Genomic DNA, 23,306 nt, shown 5'->3' on the forward strand with positions numbered 1-23,306 from the left:
CTTTTGAGCTCTTGCGCTTGGATTGCTTCTTTCTTTCTCACTTGTTCTTGTGATCAAAACTTCATTGTAACCGAGGCAAGAGACACCAATTGTGTGGTGGTCCTTGCGGGGAAGTTTTGTTCCCGGTTTGATTTGAGAAGAGAAGCTCACTCGGTCCGAGGGACCGTTTGAGAGAGGGTAAGGGTTGAAAGAGACCCGGCCTTTGTGGCCTCCTCAACGGGGAGTAGGTTTGCGAGAACCGAACCTTGGTAAAACAAATCCGCGTGTCACACTCTTCATTCGCTTGCGATTTGTTTTGCGCCCTCTCTCTCGGACTCATTATTATTTCTAACGCTAACCCGGCTTGTAGTTGTGAATTTTAGTTTCGCCCTATTCACCCCCCCTCTAGGCGACTTTCAGGAATCATAGCAACACTCTTAACATGGACTTTGAATCTAACCATATCTTTAGAATCTAAAGATAGGATATCCACTTCTTCAACAGCCCTTATGGTAGAACCTAATTCACATATAGCCTGATAATTTTGCAGCTCCTCTAGCACATTTTCGGCCACAATCCACACTGCATGCAATTTAGATTTAGGTTTGGCTTGAGAACTCCAATGTGAAACAGAAATTTTCGCTCCCGACATTTTCATTTTGAGTTCAGGGAAATTAATCATTTCATCAAGCTTCTCTTGAGAAGGAAACTGCATAAGGAAACCGACATGACACTTGGTGGCTTTCCAAGTCTTGCCCCAAGGAAAGTGGAACCCGAAGTCTTTCTCAAGATCTTCAACAGAAATCAAACCCTCCATAACAGTCACCAAACCGATGAAACTTCTTTTAGGTTTTCTGGACAAGGGTTTCGCAAAATGGGAAGAGTAAAACCCTAATCCATCAGCCGCCATACCCACAATAGGCATACAAAGGTTTGTTCTGTTTAGGCAACACACATCGGGCAGTCATGTGGGTTTCTTTGTGACAAATATCACACCACAAGGACCAAAAGCAATCACGAGCATGGTGGCCATCAACCCCACATTTTTGACAAAAAGGACGACGCACAACCTCAACCTCTTTTTTCAGAGCCACAGGAGGGGTTTTGAGGATACCGGTGTGACCTCCCTCGCCAGCAGACGAAGCGCCAATGTCATCCTTGACGTCCGATTTTCCAGGAATCGGCTTCAATCTCCAGCTGGGATTCCGGATCTTGTTCCACGTCTGGGAACCTTGAGGGTTTTCTTTCTGATTCCACCGGTCCCAGTTAGGGTTTCGCCCCTTCGGATCCATCTTTGACACCTACGCCGCACAAGACAGCGCCGACCACTCCTCGTCCACAAGCGGGGGACGAATCAGGGATTCAAACCACCCACCGCGGAAGCTAGCACGAATCGACGATGGCAGTGACCAAAGTCGCGAAAGCGAGGAAGCAAGATGCGGAAAAGAGTGCGAGCCAACAAAGTCCGACGGAAACCCTAAGACGGAACAAGGAGATTTTACCTCACCTCGATGAGAAGGACGCGAGGAGTTCTGGGCCGCGTCAAGAGGACTTCCATCCGTCGCGTGCTTTCCCACCGCGAGCGAACCGAGCCGGACCTTGTGCGCGCGTGAAGAAGGCGGCCCAGAAAGCTTCTGGTCCACGATGCTACAGGAGGAGGAAGACGACAGCCATTTTTTTCGAGCCATCTCCCGCTCCGTCGGCACCCCTAAACTATTCTCTTGTTATGGAGGAAACAATTTGCTCTGTCTGTTCTGTCCATCTTCTTATTATCATCCGTTTTTAATCATTGTACCATTAACCTTTTTATTATCAACTGTTACAAATTTGTTTCTTTTTTATATAAAAGTTTAGAGTATAAGTATACCATAAATCCAATAGAGGTGGTCTGCGCCACGGCAGACAAGAAGGAGATTAGGGCGGCGACGTTGCCTGGAGTGGATATGAGATGGCGGCGTCCGGGAGCTCACGGGCGAGGAGGCCGGTGATGGCAAGGGAGCTGGCATGGTGGCCCTAGGTAGGGAAGGGAAAGATCATGACGTACGTGTTTGGTTCTCGTGGTCGCCATGAACATGAATGAGATGAGGTGAGGCCACCGATCAAACTAAGGTAGCTATTATTCCAGGCCAGCGAGGAAGTTTCTCACCAATTTATCCATGGCGAGGGACGTAGATAATGGTGTGCCATGCTGCAAAAGCAAAAACACGGATAGATTACAAACGAAGCAGCCTCAACTCTTCCGTCTTCCTGCATTCACGATTGATCAATTATATCTCGCCCACTATTTAGCCTGACAACTGCTATGTTTTTTTTTCTTTAGGCTTCACCATGGATGACTGCTAGCAGTGGTGGATCTAGCATTGGTCGCGCGTACTAGGTACTATTATGATCTTTTTTTTCTTCTATTATTCTTTTTTTCTTCATCATCTTCTTCCTTCCTCTCCTTTTCTTCTCTTCTCCCTTTCTCTCCCTTCTTCCATCCTCCTCTTCCTCCCTCCCCCTTCCTCCTCCTCCTCTTTCTTCATCTCTCTTCCTCCTCTACTATCTTCTCCCTTCCTCCTATGTGCAAGCAGGCGCAGGGGCTGGAGCTCCTAGCCCCCTCTAGATCTGCCAACGACTGAGGGATAGAAGTGGTAATCCGTAATCCGATCCGTTAGGGTAAATTTAATAATTTAAAATAGATATGTATAAAATTTAATGATGATCTTTTCTTATGTTATCAAGCATATTATTACAAATAAGAATAAAATTTTGCATATTTTTTATGCATATTTGCTCATGTAACAAAAAAATATAAAAATTATCGAATTTGTTTCCAAATCCATATCGAATTTTACATCTATTATTTGAGAAAATATAGAATAAATTTAAGGTTTACCTTTTATGAATCTTTATAAGCTCAATGCTAAAAACAAGAATACATATTTGTATAGCAGATTCTATATCATATTTATTCGCAATCAAAGAAAAACGAAAAAAAAACTGATAACCGTTTTCATCCCTTGACTGCTAGCGCGCTCTTGTGTTCGCTTGACACCAAATGACGGCTGTCGTGTGTCCCTCTCCCTATAGCCCTTGCGGCTGCACTTGTGTCCCTAATCCCTACACACATGCTGTTAAGTTCCTGCCCGTGTTGCCACTTGTGTTTACATGTAATTTTCTTAATCTACCTTTAACATTTTTTCTGTGTTCCACTTGCTGCCACTTGATTAGCATAAGCTGTCTATTGAATATTGATTGGTTTTTTTTATTGTATTCACGTGGAAACAGTGAGCATCAAAGTAATGTCTTTCAAAATTTCATCTAGAAAATAGGATCCAGGTTACTAGAAACATAAGAAGAAGCAAAGAATTAAAATTTTAATTGAGTCTAAAAAGATCTATTAATAAATTTATTACAAAGAGTCACAAGTGTCATCTGTTAATTTGTTCGCAATTCAGAATTAAACAGGTATGTTATAATTTTGTAGAAAATAGGGTCTGTTTTGAAGTTTAGCACAGGGCCTTGGAATTTGCCGGCATGGCCCTGAATCGTTTAACTAATCAGGGCGATGGATAGACCATAGATTATATTGTTCACCAATCACCACTCAACAGACTAAGCTGGAACCTTGTCAAGGCCAAGCATATAAGCGTTAATACCACCACTACAAAAGTTGGCATCAATGGCTGACATGACCATAAGCCACTCTTATCAAGACCAAAAGCACTACTGCCACTGCAGCATTAGTCGAAACAGCAGCAGAAAGCATTCCCCAAATCTCAGTCTCTGCGAATGATATGCACATTCATCGTGCCATTCTTGGTATCAAGTGGCTCAAAGAGGCAGATATCTCCCAGCTGCAAACTGTTGTCGCCTGCAAACCGTGCCCACCCTTTGCAAAGCCTTTTGCATTTGCGTGGAGCTCCCGGAAGCTTAACGCGTAACAGCACTTCCCAGCTATTGCCATGGCACCGAAGAATCAACTCTCTGCTCTTGAATGGAAGATATAAATCAGAATAGTTGATGGAGAATTCCTGGTTACAGAGGGAAAAGGGTTTTCAGTGCTGGAAAATTGAAACAAATTGAAGTTTACCATCGAACTTCGCTTTCAAATCTCTTCAGTGCATCTAAACAACCTGCCCGTCAAACGACGTGCATTTGAAATGCAATATCAATCCGGGAACAAACACACACAAAAAAAAACATAACTCACCAGGGCTTGAGAGTGTCCAGAAATGTTTGTCTTCTTCAAGACACACACATAGATGGGGATTTCAGAACAAATGTCTCGGAGTCGCTCTTTCAGAATCTTCTTTTGTAATCTATCAAGCCTGGTGCCTTGTGGGAGCATGTAACTCGGAACAGGATGTGCTTCATCATCTTCTGAAGATGCCATGCCTCCTGTAACCAAAAAGAATAACGATGTCATGATCTTGTAGATGTACGTAGATGCCACTAGGTTTGACATTGTGACTCAACCTGATGAGTTGGACAGGGAGCTTGATGCATTCATAATGATCCTACTCCTGTCCATTTGCTTCCATGATTTCCTTTTAGTTTCTGGTGCTTTCATGGGAAGACGAGCATAGCTGCCTGAAAGGCCAATGGGTGCTTCTCTCTTAACTCCACCACTACTAGCATTTTCTGCGACAAAACTTGGTGGTACTTTCTCGCAACCACTAGGATCGAATATTAGAACCTTCATCCGAGACATCCCGTCGTACTTGAATACCAAGAAGTCCATCTTTTTCAAGTAATGGGCACTAACAAACGACTTCCACCCGGCGGATTGAAGCACTACTCTGCCCAGATCCTTTGCAACTTGGACATCAAAAGTATACCCACCAAGTGATTCAAGCGTAATACTTCCTTCTACCTTGTCTGCGAAATGTTTAGCAAATTTACCCGGTATGACCTGCCGCAACAAGATTAACGCGGAACAAAGTTCAGATGAGGCAAGGGAGCTGTATAAAATCGGCGTCGCTGTAATTGCAAATTTGGTTGATATAATCACAGTTAATTATCTTTAAACAAGATATGCACAACATCGTATAACGAAACACTAAAGTTGATTCCAGATGCAAAATAGCTAGCAACTAAAGAATCAAAGAGTTTCTACAACTTGATTAATTCATTTTCATTATTTAAAAAGCTGTTTGATATTACTGCTGCAAATATATCTTGTAAAATCAGTAAATATTTTTGACTCTGTCCCGTGGTGTGCAGAAGGATTGCCATAAAATAGCACTGCCATTATTTGTCTTGTAACTTGCAAGTGATGTTATTCCATTCATGGCTTACCAAAATAGATCTTTGATCAGTAGTATTAAGAACAACATGCTAATCATAAATTGGAAACACTACCACAGTCCACAGTATTGAATTAGTAACAAAAATCGCTTCACTTCTGAGAAGGTAAATGAACACATTTCAGTATTCCACATGCTGAATAGCCGGAAACACAGTGTGCGAGAAAATGGCTCACCAATCTTTTGTGGAAATCACCAACCAAAACCTTGAAGAAGTGCTTGCCGCCATGGTCATCTGTGTGATCATTCCGGTGGTAATTCGCGTCCCTCTCCTTGCATCCCTTGGAAGGTTTTCTCATCTTGGTATCATATACCTGCACAAAAGTTTGCAACAGTATCCACTAGGGATGGAGAAGTAACTTCTTGAGTGAAAAGAAAGGAAGGAAATTGGACAGGTCATAGGTAACAAAGAAAGGGTAAGGAGCAAAAAAAAATTTACCTCACTACAGGGTAATTCTGTATATCCTATTAACAATTTAGCGCTCCATTCTTTAAGGAAGTTAAATGCATTTTAGAGTACATCAACAATTAATCTCAGAGACACAGAGTGCACGAGATAAGAAAAAATGGAATTAACAAGGGGGGACTGGCAGCAGAAGAAACAGAAAGCACGAAACTCTAATGGTGTACTAGGTAAAAGGTATTTCTCGAGACTATCTAAAGGCAGAGAAATTTCCTCAAGACTATCTAAAGGAAACCAGTAGAAACCAAACGACAAGTAGAACTTACAGTGATTTTTGCTAAGTCCAAGCGCAGAAACGTTTCTACACGATAGGAGAAGATGATTACCTTGAGCCCGTTCCTCTTGTTCGGGAGAGACGGAAGATCGGGAGACGCCGAGAGCTTTTAATACGTTAGGGCATGTACAGTGCAGCACCAAAACGCTCCTCCCGACACAAGAGAGTGTCTAGAGTGTCGATAAATGTAGTCTATTAATAAACATAAAAGTAAACGTGTTTATACAACATTAGATCCATTACCTGAATTCGGCTCTTTGTGGAATGCCAAATGTTTTATTAAAAGTTTTTTTTCGGTCAGTCGGCAAATAAACTTTTTGCTAAGTGCTAAACAAAAAACCCTTAGTAAAAGAAAATACTCGGCAAAGAAGTTTCTTTGCCGAGTGTTTTTTTCAACACTAGGCAAAGACAATTTAAAAATCGTATTTTAAAACAGTAAATTAATTCAAATGGAAAAAATTAACTACAAATTTGTATAACTCATAATGATGCACAATTTATATTTTGAACATTTCTTCATATAACAAAACAAAAGTAAATTTGTTCATAAAACATATATCCCTTTTGTAGTTTATGAAACTATAAGAGAGATGTATAAGATTTGTGCATATTATTAGAGCTATCATGTGGGATGAACAAATGGCCAAACAACTAAAATAAACTTTGTAGATCTTGAGATGCTATAGAATTATTGTAGTTGACAACTTTTTTATTTAAAGTCATCTTGTCAACAAAAATTATGTTCAAATTTTAAAAAATGAATTTTGAAAACGACCTCGAAAGGAAAAAACCACCAACATGAAAGTTGTAGGTATTGAAGAGTTATGAAACTTTGTAGTTGAAAATGTTTTGGTTTGAAATCATCTTGTCATGCAAAACAATATTTAAATTTTAGAACTTGAATTTTTCAAACTACCTCGGATGGAAAAACCACAAAAATAAAAGTTGTAGGTCTTAAAATGTAATGAAACTTTGTAATTGACAAATCTTTTATTTAAAATCATCTTATCATAGAAAATTTCGTGTGAATTTTTTCAAATTTGAAAATCAAATTTTGTAAACGGTCTCAGATTTAGAAACTATCAAAATAGAAGATGTATAATTTGAAAACTTATGCAACTATATAGTCAAGTGTTTTTTGTGATTCTTAATTTGCTGAGTGTTTTCTTTACTGAGTGCCCGAAAAAATGTACTCGACAAAGAACCATTTGCCGATAAAATGTTTGTCAAGTGTTTTTTGCCGAGTGTATAATGTCGAGTGTCTGAGACACTCGGCAAAGAAGTCTATTTTGTTGTTTTTTGTTTTTTTTATGATTCTTAATTTGCTGAGTGTTTTCTTTATCGAGTACCCCAAAAAATATAGTCGCCAAAGAACCCTTTGTCAATAAAATGTTTGTCAAGTGTTCTTTGTCGAGTGTATAATGGACTTTGCCGAGTGTCTGAGACACTAAGAAGACGAGTCCAGTAGTGATCGATAGAATAAACGACGAATTCGTACAATGGGAAGTGACACTACTGGAATTTGGCTCTTTGCCGAGTGCCAAATTCTTTGCCGAGTGTTTTTTTCGGGCACTCGGCAAAAAGCTCTTTGCCGAGTGCCACGCAAAAAACTCTCGGTAAAAGATAACACTCGGCGAATAAGCTTTTTGCCGAGTGTTTTATTTTTGACACTCGGCAAAAAAATTCTTTGTCGAGTGTCTTTTTTTAACACTCGACAAAGAGCTCTTTGTCGAGTGTTTTATTTATGACACTCGGCAAAGAGCTCTTTGCCGAATGTTTTTTTCTCTAACAATAGGCAAAGACAATCTAAAAATCACATTTTAAAGCAATAAATTAATTTAAATGAAAAAGTTTTCAACTACAAATTTGTATAACTCATCATGATGTACAATTTATATATTGAACATTTCTTCATATGATAAAATAAAAATGAATTTGTTCATAAAACCTATATCTCTCCCGTAGTTTATGAAACTACGAGAGAGACGTATAGAATTTGTGCATATTGTTAGAACCACCATATGAGATGAACAAATGACCAAACAACCAAAATAAATTTTGTAGATCTTGAGAAGTTATAGAAGTTTGTAGTTGACAACATTTTCATTTGAAGTCATATTGTCAACGAAAACTACGTCTGAATTTAAAATTTTTAAAATTTGAATTTTGAAAACATTCTCGAAAGAAAAAATCACCAATATGAAAGTTGTAGGTATTGAAGAGTTATGAAACTTTGTAGTTGACAATGTTTTGGTTTGAAATCATCTTGTTATGCAAAACTTGTTTGAATTTTAAAATTTGAATTTTTCAAACTATCTCGGATGGAAAAACCACCAAAATAAAAGTTGTAGGTCTTGAAATGTAATGAAACTTTGTAATTAACAACTTTTTGATTTGAAATCATCTTATCATTGAAAAATTCGTGTGAATTTTACAAATTTAAAATTCAAATTTTGTAAACGGTCTCGGATGTAGAAACTATTAAAATAAAACTTGTAGATCTCAAAAAGTTATGCAACTTTATAGTTGGTCACATTTTCAAATGAACTCATTTAGTGCCTTAAATAATCAAATTACTCTCGGTTTATTATAGTACATGAGGAATGAAAACGTAATATAGACATAATTAGTGTATTAGTGTAGTGATATAGGAGGGTATGCGCGAGAGGGAGGTTGCGAGTTCGAATCTCACCATTCACAAAACATATATAAATTTGATTCAAAATAATAGTGAAAATGATAGGGCAATGGGTAAGGTAATAGGTAGGGTTGGAGAGTAGTTCCTATAATTTAAAAAAATATTTTGTTGTTTTTTTTAAAAAATGATTCTTAATTTGCCGAGTGTCCGAAAAAAGTACTCGGCAAAGAACCCTTTGCCGATAAAGTATTTGCCGAGTGTTCTTTGCCGAGTGTTACACTCGTCAAAGCCTTTGCCGAGTGTAAAATAACCTTTACCGAGTGTATTAGACACTCGGTAAAGAACGTGATTCCGGTAGTGTGAGGTGTTTGTTGCTGTTTAGGTTACGAGCCAGAGACGTCTATCCTCTTCACGGAGAGACGACTCCACAATTTTTTACAATTGTCCCCTTTAAACACCTCAAAAGGCACTATATTAAACACCAATGCACATGCCCTTAGACTTATCAAACCTCTTATTTCTCCATTTTTTGGCTTTTAAATTTGAAGTTACCAATTTAGTATACGGATGGCAACAGAAGGTAATGCTTGACCCACACCCGATATAGAAAGTTACTCTATACTGTTGAATGGTGAAACCCTAACCCTAACAGGGGTTGGGTGATGTATTAATAGGTTGAGTAAACTGGGCCAGGCCCATTACACAGGGGTGAGATGGTCATTACACGGGGAAGACCCCAAACCCTAAACGGGTATTCTAACACCCCCCCCGCAGTCACAACTTTATCCTGTACAGATGTTGAGACTGGATCAAAAGTCTAAAAATATACTCGACGGTAACCCCTTGGCGAAGATGTCGGCGAACTGCAGCGTGGTGGGGACGCTGAGAACCCGAACGTCACCGACAGCGACACGCTCGCGGACGAAGTGTAGGTCGATCTTCACATGCTTCGTGTGCTGATGCTGCACGGGGTAGGTGGAGAGGTAGACCGCGCTGACGTTGTCGCAGTAGACGAGGGTGGCGCGCTGGAGGGGACTGTGGAGCTCGTGGAGGAGCTGGCAACCAGGAGGCCTCTGCCACGCCGTTGGCCACGACACGGTACTCAGCTTCAGCGCTGGAGCGAGAGACGACGGGCTGACGCTTGGCGACCCAGGAGACGAGGTTGGCGCCCAGGAACACGGCGTAACCGGAGGTGGACCGGCGCGTGTCGGGACAGCCAGCCTAGTCAGCGTCGGTGTAGACCACGAGCTCCGACGTCGGGGATGGTCGGAGAAGGAGGTCGTAGTCGAGGCAGCCACGGAGGTAGCACAGAATCCGCTTGAGCGCGGTGAGATGGGGCTCCCGTGGAGTGTGCATATTGAAAGGGAAATGTGCCCTTGGGTCATTTCTAAGTATTTTGGTGATTGAGTGCAAACACAAGTGCTCAAATGTGAATCTATGCCCATGGGTGAACAAAGTGCAAATCACAAGTAAAGGTATGTTTCTAAGCCTTAGTACATTGGTTTTGTGTACTAATTTACCTATCTAAGTGTTAGAAACATAAATAAGAAAGAAGAGAAGATTTGGCTGTGTACAGCCAAAAGGCTGTTTCGGTCTGGGGCACCGGACTGTCCGGTGGTGCACCGGACAGTGTCCGGTGCGCCAAGCTGCCTCGGGCGAAGTGGTCGCTCTCGGGAATCAGCCGACGGCGTACGGCTATAATTCACCGGACTGTCCGGTGTGCACCGGACTGTCCGGTGAGCCAACGGTCGGCCGAGCCAACGGTCGGCCGCGGAATCTGCGCGTGACACGTGGTCTGGCCAACGGTCAGAAGGGGGCACCGGACTGTCCGGTGTGCACCGGACATGTCCGGTGCGCCAACGGCTCCCAGATCTGCAACGGTCGACTGCGCTGCTTAAGGAAGGAAATCGGGCACCGGACAGTGTCCGGTGTGCACCGGACTGTCCGGTGCGCCCGACGACAGAAGGCAAGGATGGCCTTCCAGATTTGTTTTCAACGGCTCCTAGCTGCCTTGGGGCTATAAAAGGGACCCCTAGGCGCATGGAGGAGAACACCAAGCACTCCTACAACATTTCTAAGCACCAAGACATCGATCTCGCGCATTCGTTTCATTGTGATAGCATATAGAGCTCTTGTGGAGTTGTGAACTCTTTGAGTTGTGTTGCGGGCTCTTGTTGCGACTTGTGTGCGTGTTGTTGCTCTGATATTTTGAAGTCTTGTGTGCGTTACTCATTCCCCCTTGCTCTGTGTTTCTTTGTGAACTTCAATTATAAGGGCGAGAGGCTCCAAGTTGTGGAGATTCCTCGCAAACGGGATTGAGAAAAAGCAAGCAAAACACCGTGGTATTCAAGTGGGTCTTCGGACCGCTTGAGAGGGGTTGATTGCAACCCTCGTCCGTTGGGACGCCACAACGTGGAGTAGGCAAGCGTTGGTCTTGGCCGAACCACGGGATAAACCACTGTGTCATCTCTGTGATTGATCTCTTGTGGTATTGTGTCTTGTTGAGACTCCTTTCTAGCCACTTGGCAATCATTGTGCTAACACTTAACAAGTTTTTGTGGCTATAAGGTTAAGTTTTCACAGGATCACCTATTCACCCCCCTCTAGGTGCTCTCAATTGGTATCAGAGCCGTTCTCTTCAAGAAAGGGACTAACCGCCCGAAGAGATGGATCCTAAGTGGAAGGGAATCGTGATCAACGATAAGGAGAAGGAGTCCTTCGTCAACGAGCCCAAAGATGACAAGCCTACCGACTCCGGCTCGGGCCATAGACGGAAGGAAGGGAAGAAGAAGAAAACAAGGCGCATCAAGGAGATCGTCTACTACGACAGCGACGAATCTTCCTCTTCCCAAAAGGACAACGACGATAACGACTATGACAAACAAAAGACGGTTAACTCAAACTTTTCTTTTGATTATTCGCGCATTCCGCATAGCTCAAATGCTTATTTGCTTCCCATTCCACTTGGCAAGCCTCCTCACTTTGATGGAGAGGACTACGGATTTTGGAGTCACAAAATGCGTACTCACCTATTTTCTCTCCATCCAAGCATTTGGGAGGTTGTGGAAAGTGGAATGAAATTTGATAGCTCGGATAGCCCTTCGTTTATTAATGAACAGATCCATAAAAATGCACAAGCTACTACTGTGTTGCTAGCCTCTTTGTGCAGGGACGAGTATCACAAGGTGAGCGGCTTGGACAATGCCAAGCAAATTTGGGACACCCTCAAGATCTCTCATGAGGGGAATGATGTCACCTTACTCACCAAGATGGAGTTGGTGGAGGGTGAGCTCGGACGATTCGCGATGATAAGGGGCGAGGAGCCGACACAAACATACAACCGGCTCAAGATCCTTATCAACAAAATAAGGAGCTACGGAAGCACGCGATGGACGGATCACGACGTCGTCCGCCTAATGCTAAGGTCATTTACCGTTCTTGATCCTCACTTGGTGAACAATATTCGTGAAAATCCTAGGTACATCAAGATGTCGCCCGAAGAAATTCTTGGAAAATTTGTAAGCGGGCGAATGATGATCAAGGAGGCGAGGTACGTGGACGACGCGTTGAATGGCCCAATCCATGAGCCTCAACCTATTGCTCTCAAGGCAACAAGGAGCAAGGAGGCGCTACCCAGCAAGGTGGCGCAAATTGAGGCGGCCGGTCTTAATGATGAAGAGATGGCCCTCATCATCAAAAGATTCAAGACGGCACTAAAGGGTCGCAAGGGACAGCCAAGCAAGACTAAGACCAAGGAAAAGCGATCATGCTTCAAATGCGGTAAGCTGGGTCATTTTATTGCTAACTGTCCCGACAATGATAGTGACCAGGAACACGGGAGCAAGAGGGAAAAGAAGAAGCATTACAAGAAGGCCAAGGGCGAGGCACATATCGGAAAGGAGTGGGATTCGGATTGCTCCTCCTCCGATTCCGACAATGAAGGACTCGCCGCCACTGCCTTCAACAAGTCATCCCTCTTCCCCAACGAGCGTCACACATGCCTTATGGCAAGGGAGAAGAAGGTATGTAATCAAAACAATGTCACTTATGATTCTTCCAGTGATGATGAGTCTAGTGATGATGAAATAGATTACTCTAGTTTGTTCAAGGGATTGGATAGAACTAAAGTAGATAAAATTAATGAATTGATTGATGCCTTGAATGAAAAAGATAGACTCTTAGAAAAACAAGAGGACCTTTTGTATGAAGAGCATGACAAATTTGTAGAGGCACAAAAATCTTATGCTTTAGAAGTTAAAAGAAATGAAGTGTTTTCTAGTGAACTATCTTCTTGTCATGAAACCATTGCTACTTTAAAGAGTGTTAATGATGACTTAAATGCTAAACTAGAAGTAGCTAGTAAATCTAATTCTTGTGTAGAACATGTTGAGATTTGCACTAGGTGTAAAGATTTCGATGTTGATGCTTGTAGTGATCATTTAGTTTCAATTTCTAAATTAACTGAGGAATTGGCTAGTCTTAATGCCCAACTTAAGACTAGCAAGAATGAATTTGAACTAAAATTTGCAAGGGATGCCTACACAATCGGTAGACACCCCTCAATTAAGGATGGACTTGGCTTCAAGAGGGAAGCCAAGAACTTAACAAGCCATAAGGCTCCCATTCCCGCTAAGGAGAAAGGGAAGGCCCCTATGGCAACTAGTGCTAAAAAGAACCATGCCTTTTGTATCATGATAGGAGACAAACTAGAAATGCTTATAGGAGTTATAATATGTACGATGATTTTTCTCATGCTATGTTTGCTTCTAGTTCTTCATATGTGCATGATAGAAATGTTGGTAGAAGGGATGTTGTTCATAATATGCCTAGGAGAAATGTTGTTAATATTCCTAGGAAAGTTAATGAGCCTTCTACAATATATCATGCTTTGAATGCTTCCTTTGCAATTTGTAGAAAGAATAGAAAGGTAATTGCTAGGAAGTTAGGGGCAAAATGCAAGGGTGATAAAACTTGCATTTGGGTCCCTAAGGAAATTGTGACTAACCTTGTAGGACCCAACAAGAGTTGGGTACCTAAGTCCCAAGCCTAAATTTGCCTTGCAGGTTTATGCATCCGGGGGCTCAAGCTGGATTATTGATAGCGGATGCACAAACCATATGACGGGGGAGAAGAAGATGTTCACCTCCTACGTCAAGAATAAGGATTCCCAAGATTCAATTATATTCGGTGATGGGAATCAAGGCAAGGTAAAAGGGTTAGGCAAAATTGCAATTTCTAATGAGCACTCTATCTCTAATGTGTTTTTAGTGGAGTCTCTTGGATATAATTTGCTATCTGTTAGTCAATTATGCAACATGGGGTATAACTGTCTATTTACAAATATAGATGTGTCTGTCTTTAGAAGAAGTGATGGTTCACTAGCTTTTAAGGGTGTATTAGACGGCAAACTTTATTTAGTTGATTTTGCAAAAGAAGAGGCCGGTCTAGATGCATGCTTAATAGCTAAGACTAGCATGGGCTGGCTGTGGCATCGCCGCTTAGCACATGTGGGGATGAAGAATCTTCACAAGCTTCTAAAGGGAGAACATGTGATAGGTTTGACTAACGTGCAATTCGAAAAAGATAGACCTTGTGCAGCTTGTCAAGCAGGTAAACAAGCGGGAGGAGCGCATCACATCAAGAATGTGATGACCACTTCAAGACCCCTGGAGCTGCTGCATATGGACCTCTTCGGACCCGTCGCCTATCTGAGCATAGGAGGGAGTAAGTATGGTCTAGTTATTGTTGATGACTTTTCCCGTTTCACTTGGGTGTTCTTTTTGCAGGATAAGTCTGAAACCCAAGGGACCCTCAAGCGCTTCCTCAGGAGAGCTCAAAATGAGTTTGAGCTCAAGGTGAAGAAGATAAGGAGCGACAACGGGTCCGAGTTCAAGAACCTTCAAGTGGAGGAGTTCCTTGAGGAGGAAGGGATCAAGCACGAGTTCTCCGCTCCCTACACACCACAGCAAAATGGTGTGGTAGAGAGGAAGAACAGGACGCTAATCGATATGGCAAGGACGATGCTTGGAGAATTCAAGACCCCCGAGCGTTTTTGGTCGGAAGCCGTGAACACGGCTTGCCATGCCATCAACAGGGTCTACCTTCACCGCCTCCTCAAGAAGACTTCGTATGAGCTGCTAACCGGTAACAAACCCAAGGTATCTTACTTTCGTGTATTTGGGAGCAAGTGCTACATTCTGGTGAAGAAAGGTAGAAATTCTAAGTTTGCTCCCAAAGCAGTAGAAGGGTTTTTGTTAGGTTATGACTCAAATACAAAGGCGTATAGAGTCTTCAACAAATCATCGGGTTTGGTTGAAGTCTCTAGCGACGTTGTATTTGATGAGACTAATGGCTCTCCAAGAGAGCAAGTTGTTGATCTTGATGATGTAGATGAAGAAGATGTTCCGACGGCCGCTATACGAACCATGGCGATTGGAGAAGTTCGGCCACAGGAACAAGATGAACGAGATCAACCTTCTTCCTCAACTATGGTGCATCCCCCAACTCAAGACGATGAACAGGTTCATCAACAGGAGGCGTGTGATCAAGGGGGAGCACAAGATGATCATGTGATGGACGAAGAAGCGGAACCGGCACCTCCAACCCAAGTTCGAGCAATGATACAAAGGGATCATCCCGTCGATCAAATTCTGGGTGACATTAGCAAGGGAGTAACTACTCGGTCTCGATTAGTTAATTTTTGTGAACATTACTCCTTTGTCTCTTCTATTGAGCCTTTCAGGGTAGAGGAGGCCTTGCTAGATCCGGATTGGGTGTTGGCCATGCAGGAGGAACTTAACAACTTTAAGCGCAATGAAGTTTGGACGCTGGTGCCTCGTCCCAAGCAAAATGTTGTGGGAACCAAGTGGGTGTTCCACAACAAACAAGACGAGCACGGGGTGGTGACAAGGAACAAGGCTCGACTTGTGGCAAAAGGTTATGCCCAAGTCGCAGGTTTGGACTTTGAGGAGACTTTTGCTCCTGTGGCTAGGCTAGAATCAATTCGTATCTTGCTAGCATATGCCGCTCACCATTCTTTCAGGTTGTACCAAATGGATGTGAAGAGCGCCTTCCTCAACGGGCCAATTAAGGAGGAGGTGTACGTAGAGCAACCCCCTGGCTTCGAGGATGAACGGTACCCCGACCACGTGTGTAAGCTCTCTAAGGCGCTCTATGGACTTAAGCAAGCCCCAAGAGCATGGTATGAATGCCTTAGAGACTTTCTAATTGTTAATGCTTTCAAGGTTGGGAAAGCCGATCCAACTCTTTTTACAAAGACATGTGATGGTGATTTGTTTGTGTGCCAAATTTATGTCGATGACATAATATTTGGTTCTACTAACCAAACGTCTTGTGAAGAGTTTAGCAGGGTGATGACGCAGAAATTCGAGATGTCAATGATGGGCGAGTTGAACTACTTCCTTGGGTTCCAAGTGAAGCAACTCAAGGACGGCCCCTTCATCTCCCAAACGAAGTACACGCAAGATCTGCTAAAGCGGTTTGGGATGAAGGACGCCAAACCCGCAAAGACTCCGATGGGGACCGACGGACACACTGACCTCAACAAAGGAGGTAAGTCCGTTGATCAAAAGGCATACCGGTCAATGATAGTGTCATTACTTTACTTATGTGCTAGTAGACCGGATATTATGCTTAGCGTATGCATGTGTGCTAGATTTCAATCCGATCCTAAGGAGTGTCACTTAGTGGCGGTGAAGCGAATTCTTAGATATTTGGTTGCTACGCCTTGCTTCGGGCTCTGGTATCCAAAGGGGTCTACCTTTGACTTGGTTGGATACTCAGATTCCGACTATGCTGGATGTAAGGTCGATAGGAAGAGTACATCGGGGACGTGCCAATTCTTAGGAAGGTCCCTGGTGTCATGGAACTCTAAGAAACAAACTTCTGCCCTATCCACCGCTGAGGCCGAGTATGTTGCCGCAGGACAGTGTTGCGCGCAACTACTTTGGATGAGGCAAACCCTCAGGGACTTTGGCTACAATCTGAGCAAAGTCCCACTCCTATGTGATAATGAGAGTGCTATCCGCATGGCGGAAAATCCTGTTGAGCACAGCCGCACAAAGCACATTGACATCCGGCATCACTTTTTGAGAGACCACCAGCAAAAGGGAGATATCGAAGTGTTTCATGTTAGCACCGAGAACCAGCTAGCCGATATCTTTACCAAGCCTCTAGATGAGAAGACCTTTTGCAGGTTGCGTAGTGAGCTAAATGTCTTAGATTCGCGGAACTTGGATTGAATTGTAGCATACATGTGTTTATGCCTTTGATCATGTTCATTCTGCATTTTGTTGCTTATTGTGGTGCTCAAGTTGTACAAACACTCCCTGGACCTCACAAGTCCGTTGCAAAGTGATGCATATGTTTAGGGGGAGATATGTTACAACTTGACCCTTTGAGACTAACCATATGCTTGAGTTTGATGATTTAGTCTCGAAGATGGATTGAAAGGGAAAAAGGTGGACTTGGACCATGAAAGACTTCCACTGCACTCCGATGAGAGGGTAACTTATTCCAAGTTCATCTTTAGACTCTTATTGCCTTTGTATTCTTATTGAAGATTTTGGTGAGGCAATGGGGTTAAAGGGCCAAGATTGATTCCGTTTTGGTGCTTGATGCCAAAGGGGGAGAAAATAAAGGCCAAAGTGAATGGATCAGCTACCACTTGAGAAATTTTGAAAATAGTAGAGTAGAGCTTTTGGTTTGTCAAATCTCTTTTGTTGTCTCTTTTGTCAAAAGTTGGTTTCTTGTGGGGAGAAGTAGTGATTATGGGAAAAAGGGGGAGTTTTTGAAATCTTTGATCAATCTCTTTTGGAATGACTCTCTTTATGCTTCAACATGTGTGTTTGACTTAGAGATAGAGATTTGAGTTTGATTTGCAAAAACAAACCAAGTGGTGGCAAAGAATGATCCATATATGCCAAAATTGAATAAAACTCAAATTCATTTTTATTTGAAGTGATTTTGCACTTGTTCTAGTTGCTTTATGTTGTGTTGGCATAAATCACCAAAAAGGGGGAGATTGAAAGGGAAATGTGCCCTTGGGTCATTTCTAAGTATTTTGGTGATTGAGTGCAAACACAAGTGCTCAAATGTGAATCTATGCCCATGGGTGAACAAAGTGCAAATCACAAGTAAAGGTATGTTTCTAAGCCTTAGTACATTGGTTTTGTGTACTAATTTACCTATCTAAGTGTTAGAAACAGAAAGAAGAAAGAAGAGAAGATTTGGCTGTGTACAGCCAAAAGGCTGTTTCGGTCTGGGGCACCGGACTGTCCGGTGGTGCACCGGACAGTGTCCGGTGCGCCAGGCTGCCTCGGGCGAAGTGGTCGCTCTCGGGAATCAGCCGACGGCGTACGGCTATAATTCACCGGACTGTCCGGTGTGCACCGGACTGTCCGGTGAGCCAACGGTCGGCCGAGCCAACGGTCGACCGCGGAATCTGCGCGTGACACGTGGTCTGGCCAACGGTCGGAAGGGGGCACCGGACTGTCCGGTGTGCACCGGACATGTCCGGTGCGTCAACGGCTCCCAGATCTGCAACGGTCGACTGCGCTTCTTAAGGAAGGAAATCGGGCACCGGACAGTGTCCGGTGTGCACCGGACTGTCCGGTGCGCCCGACGACAGAAGGCAAGGATGGCCTTCCAGATTTGTTTTCAACGGCTCCTAGCTGCCTTGGGGGTATAAAAGGGACCCCTAGGCGCATGGAGGAGAACACCAAGCACTCCTACAACATTTCTAAGCACCAAGACATCGATCTCGCGCATTCGTTTCATTGTGATAGCATATAGAGCTCTTGTGGAGTTGTGAACTCTTTGAGTTGTGTTGCGGGCTCTTGTTGCGACTTGTGTGCGTGTTGTTGCTCTGATCTTTTGAAGTCTTGTGTGCGTTACTCATTCCCCCTTGCTCTGTGTTTCTTTGTGAACTTCAATTGTAAGGGCGAGAGGCTCCAAGTTGTGGAGATTCCTCGCAAACGGGATTGAGAAAAAGCAAGCAAAACACCGTGGTATTCAAGTGGGTCTTTGGACCGCTTGAGAGGGGTTGATTGCAACCCTCGTCCGTTGGGACGCCACAACGTGGAGTAGGCAAGCGTTGGTCTTGGCCGAACCACGGGATAAACCACTGTGTCATCTCTATGATTGATCTCTTGTGGTATTGTGTCTTGTTGAGACTCCTTTCTAGCCACTTGGCAATCATTGTGCTAACACTTAACAAGTTTTTGTGGCTATAAGGTTAAGTTTTCACAGGATCACCTATTCACCCCCCCTCTAGGTGCTCTCACATATGCAGGCACACCTGCTGGACAGTGTATGTGATGTCGGGCCTGGAGAAGATGAGGTAATGGAGCGCGCCAGTCAGGCTCCGGTAGGACGTCGCGTCGGTGACCGGAGGCTCGTCGTCCTCAGAGAGCTTTGCCTGAGTGTCGACAGGCGTGGAGCAGGGCTTGCAGTCAGACATGCCAGCCCGCTCCAGGATGTCGATGGCGTACTGGCACTGGTGGAGGAAGAGACCCTGGGGCCGGCGCTCGGCGGTGATGCCGAGGAAGTGGTGTAGGGGCCCCAGGTCCTTCATCGCGAACTCCCGCTGAAGGGCGACGATCATGCGGTGTAGAAGGTTGGCGGTGGATGCCGTGAGCACAATGTCGTCGACGTAGAGCAGGAGGTAGACGGTGTCGTCACCGCGTCGGTAGATGAACAGGGACATGTCCGACTTGGCCACAACGAAGCCGATGGAGGCCAGGTAGGAGGCGAAGCGACTGTACCATGCCTGTGGCGCCTGCTTGAGGCCATACAGGGACCGGTTCATCCAGCAGACCAGATCCAGACGGTCAGCGTCAACGAAGCCGGTGGGCTAGCTGCAGTAGACAGTCTCCGTCAGAGTGCCATGGAGGAAGGTATTCTTGACATCGAGCTGATGGATCGCCCAGTCGCGGGAGAGGGCGAGGGAGAGGACGGCGCGAACAGTGGCGAACTTGACGATGGGGCTGAAGGTCTCGTCGTAGTCCACTCCGAGGCGCTGTGTGAAGCCCCGAAGGACCCAACGGGCCTTGTAGCGGTCGAGGGAGCCATCCGAGGTCAGCTTGTGACGAAATAGCCACTTGCCGGTGACCATGTTGGTGCCTGGTGGACACGGCACCAGGTCCCAGGTGTGGTTGGCCAAGAGGGACGCGTACTCCTCCTCCATAGCACGACACCAATGTGGGTCGGCGAGGGCAGTGTGAACAGAGGAGGGCACTGGGGAAGCGTCGGGTGGAGTGCTGGACGTATCAGCTGCCAGGATCAGCCGATCGACGGGGCGAAGAACGCCAGCGGCGCCGAGTCACCATTGGGTGGACGTGTCTGGGGTCACGGTGGATGGCGACTGGGTGGTATACGGACGGCTCAGAGCGGACCGCCGGAGCGTCGAGAGCGGCGGGTGTGGCCGGCTCGCGGCGGTGATAGACGACGGCGGGGTCAGCGAAGCGGGTCGCGCTCGTCGATGGGCCCGAGTCGGGGGGCACGGAGGTAGTGGCGTGGCCGCGATGGTGGTAGACGAATGTGGGTTTGGCGAAGCGAGCCGGGGTCAACGGGGCCGCGCGTGGCGCAGGTGTGGTCGACGGGGTCGCGCGTGGTGCAGGTGGGGTCGATGGGGCCGCGCGTGGCGCAGGCAGGATCGACGGGGCCGCGCATGGCGCAGGCATGATCGACGTGGCCGCGCGTGGCGCAGGCGGGGTCGACGGCGCCACGCGTGGCGCGGAAATGGGCGTGAGCTGTGGCGTCGTGGATGCACGAGGAGCAGGTAACGGCGCAAGACGGGGCGCCGGGGGTGGGGGGAACCGGGTCGGACTCGAGGAGGGAGTCAAGATCGGTGGGTGGGGTGGAGCCTGTAAGGGGAAACACATCTTCGTCGAAGACGACGTGACAAGATATGATGATGCGGTGGGAGGTGAGGTCCAGGCACCGATACCCCTTGTGGTCAGGGGAGTAGCCGAGGAAGAGGCAGCGAGTGGAGCGAGGAGAAAGCTTGTTAGGGGCGGTAGCGGAAATGTTAGGGTAGCAGGCACAACCGAACACGCACAGGTGGTCGTAGGAAGGGGTTGTGTCGTACAGGGCGAAGTGAGGTGTAGGGTGGCTCACCGCCTTTGAGGGAAGACGGTTGAGGACATGCGTGGCGGTATGAAGGGCCTCTGCCCAGTAGGTGGCAGGGAGAGACGTCTGAAAGAGAAGGCAGCGGATCATGTTGGTGGTGGTGCGAATCATGCGCTCGGCCCAACCGTTCTGAGCAGAGGTGTAGGGACACGAGAGACGCAACTGGATGCCGTGAGTGAGGAAGAAAGAGCGGGAGGCGTTGTTGTCGAACTCGCGGCCAGTGTCACACTGTAGGGCACGGACCGGGCGCCGGAACTGGGTGGATACCCAGGCAAAGAAGTGAGTGAGGGTGGTAAACGTGTCGGACTTCAGCCGAAGGGGGAAAGTCCAAAGTAAATGGGAGTAGTCGTCCAGAATGACCAGGTAGTATTTGTAGCCGGAGAGGCTAAGGACAGGTGACGTCCAGAGATCACAGTGGATAAGATCAAAGTCCTGAACAGCCCTGGACGTAGAAGTGGAAAAAGGAAGACGGGAGTGACGACCGAGCTGACAAGCATGACAGAGACGCTCAGAAGAGCCTTGAGTATAGGATATGTCTGAGTGGCCGAAAAGCTAGGACATGACGTCAGGTCCAGGGTGCCCGAGGCGACGGTGCCAAATGGCGGGGGAGGTGGTGGTGGTAGCAAGAGCATGTGATGTGGTGGTGGTAGTAAGAGCAGGAGATGAGGCTACTCTGGTGTGGGGAGTGGAGGGCAGGTGAAGAGAATAGAGGGGGCCGGAGTTGTCACAGCGAGCGAGCACAACATGTGTGCGAAGGTGGCGTATGGTGAGACCCCAGGGGTCGAACTCCATAAAGCACTGGTTGTCACTAGTGAAGCGACGAACCGAGAGGAGGGGATGAGTTAGTCCTGGAGCAACAAGGACGTCGTTAAGGCAGAATGGTCCTGGAAGAACCGATGCACCTACTGAGGTGACCGGGAGGGTGGAACCGTTGCCGACGATGATGGAGGAAGGATGTGAGGGGTGGGGTGGATGGGAGTGGAATAATAAACTAGTTGTGGGGGTAGTGTGGAAGGAGGCCCTGGAGTCAACCACCCAATCGGTGGTGGGAGGGGGAGGTGGTGGTGGCGAAGGTACAGTGTGAGCGGAGAGGGCCAAAGAAGGTGCCCCGATAGAGGCACTAGGAAGGGAGGGAGATGACACGAGCTCAACCGCAAAGGAGGCGATCGCAGCACGTGGGAAGACAAGCGGTCCAGGCACGTGACGGCCCGCTTGAGGGTAGACCTCGACGCAGTCCCGGAGAATAGGGTTCCAGACTGGATCGAAGGACACGAACATGCCCCGGATGAGCTGGCCATCGTGGAGGAGGACACACACAGTCACGAGAGTGGTGGGCGAGGTAAAGCTCATGTATGGCGAGGGTGACGCCATGGAACCGATGTGGGTGGAGACAACACTGGTAGGAGTAGCGCAACTGCGCGAGTAGCGAGGAGGGCCGTCAAGAAGGGAGCACGCAGTGGGGTCGCCGGATCAATGGCGGAAGCAGCTAGGCGCTGCTCCGAGCCGTAAAGGAACGCCCCCAGAGGCAGCACAGGAGCAGTAGAAGTAAAATGAGAGCCTAGGAGCCGCGCCTAGGAACACGGCGGAAGGCACGGAGGCGACCAGCGCTGGGGCGCCTCGAGTCGAGCAATGCAAGGACCGGGACAACAGCTCAGCGGGTGGCGCTGCCACGGATTTGAAGGCCTGGGGAGGGAGGCTGCAGAGAGTGCAAGGACGGACCAGATGGACGGACACGCTGCTCCTCGCGCTGTTCGAGAAGGCGAGCTGGGCTGGGCGGGCGGCAGAGAAGCAGAGGAGAGGAGGGTAGAGGAGTGGGAGAGCAGCGGCGGCTGTGGGCAGTACAGACTAGGGTAGGGGATGGCTTGGGGACCTAGCGCCCGAGTTCCAACGGCGTCAAGGTGGCTCTGATGTGCAGCAGCGGTCCCTGGAGCGCCGAGTAGGGGTCGACCGGCAGCGACAGACGTCGGCGAGGAGAGAGGAGGAGCCTCGCTGGCGGCGCATGACACGGCGAGGGCGCGCAGCGCGGCGGCGGACTCCGCGGCCGCGAGGCCCATGACGGCGAGCGCGCGGCCATCCTCGTGGGAGGAGAGGGCGCTGGAGCAGGGCGGGTCGCCGGCGGCTGGGACGGACGGCGCGCGCGTGCTGGAGCGGCGGCGCGCGGAGATCTCTGCCAGCGCCCGAGAGGAAGGTGGTGGAAAAAATTAACTTGCCTCTGGTACCATGTTGAATGGTGAAACCCTAACCCTAACAGGGGTTGGGTGATGTATTAATAGGCTGAGTAAACTGGGCCAGGCCCATTACAGAGGGGTGAGATGGTCATTACACGGGGAAGACCCCAAACCCTAAACGAGTATTCTAACATATACAACTATCCCCGTCAACATTTCAGGCATGTTCTTTTTAACCGAAACAGTATGAACCAAATATAAAATATAGAGACCTTAAACCTCTTGAGTAGTAAAAAATGATAGAATAATAAATTATCTTTGTGTTCATCATAGGATTTTGCTA

General features: G+C 46.5%; 1 protein-coding gene across 1 annotated transcript; it reads right to left on the minus strand.

Annotated features, from left to right (window-relative positions):
* Positions 1-3,530: 3,530 nt before the first annotated feature.
* LOC103626050 (putative B3 domain-containing protein Os03g0621600) lies at positions 3,531-6,115 on the minus strand. Its single transcript, XM_008646433.3, has 5 exons — positions 6,060-6,115; positions 5,447-5,584; positions 4,441-4,876; positions 4,175-4,362; positions 3,531-3,995 (listed from the first exon to the last, which is right to left on the minus strand). Exons 2-5 carry the CDS (start codon positions 5,567-5,569, stop codon positions 3,741-3,743), a joined length of 1,002 nt encoding a protein of 333 aa, XP_008644655.1. The 5' UTR covers positions 5,570-5,584; positions 6,060-6,115; the 3' UTR covers positions 3,531-3,740.
* Positions 6,116-23,306: the final 17,191 nt, after the last annotated feature.

The sequence above is a fragment of the Zea mays genome, chromosome 5 (assembly GCF_902167145.1).
Source record: "Zea mays cultivar B73 chromosome 5, Zm-B73-REFERENCE-NAM-5.0, whole genome shotgun sequence".
NCBI classification, from domain to species: domain Eukaryota; kingdom Viridiplantae; phylum Streptophyta; class Magnoliopsida; order Poales; family Poaceae; genus Zea; species Zea mays.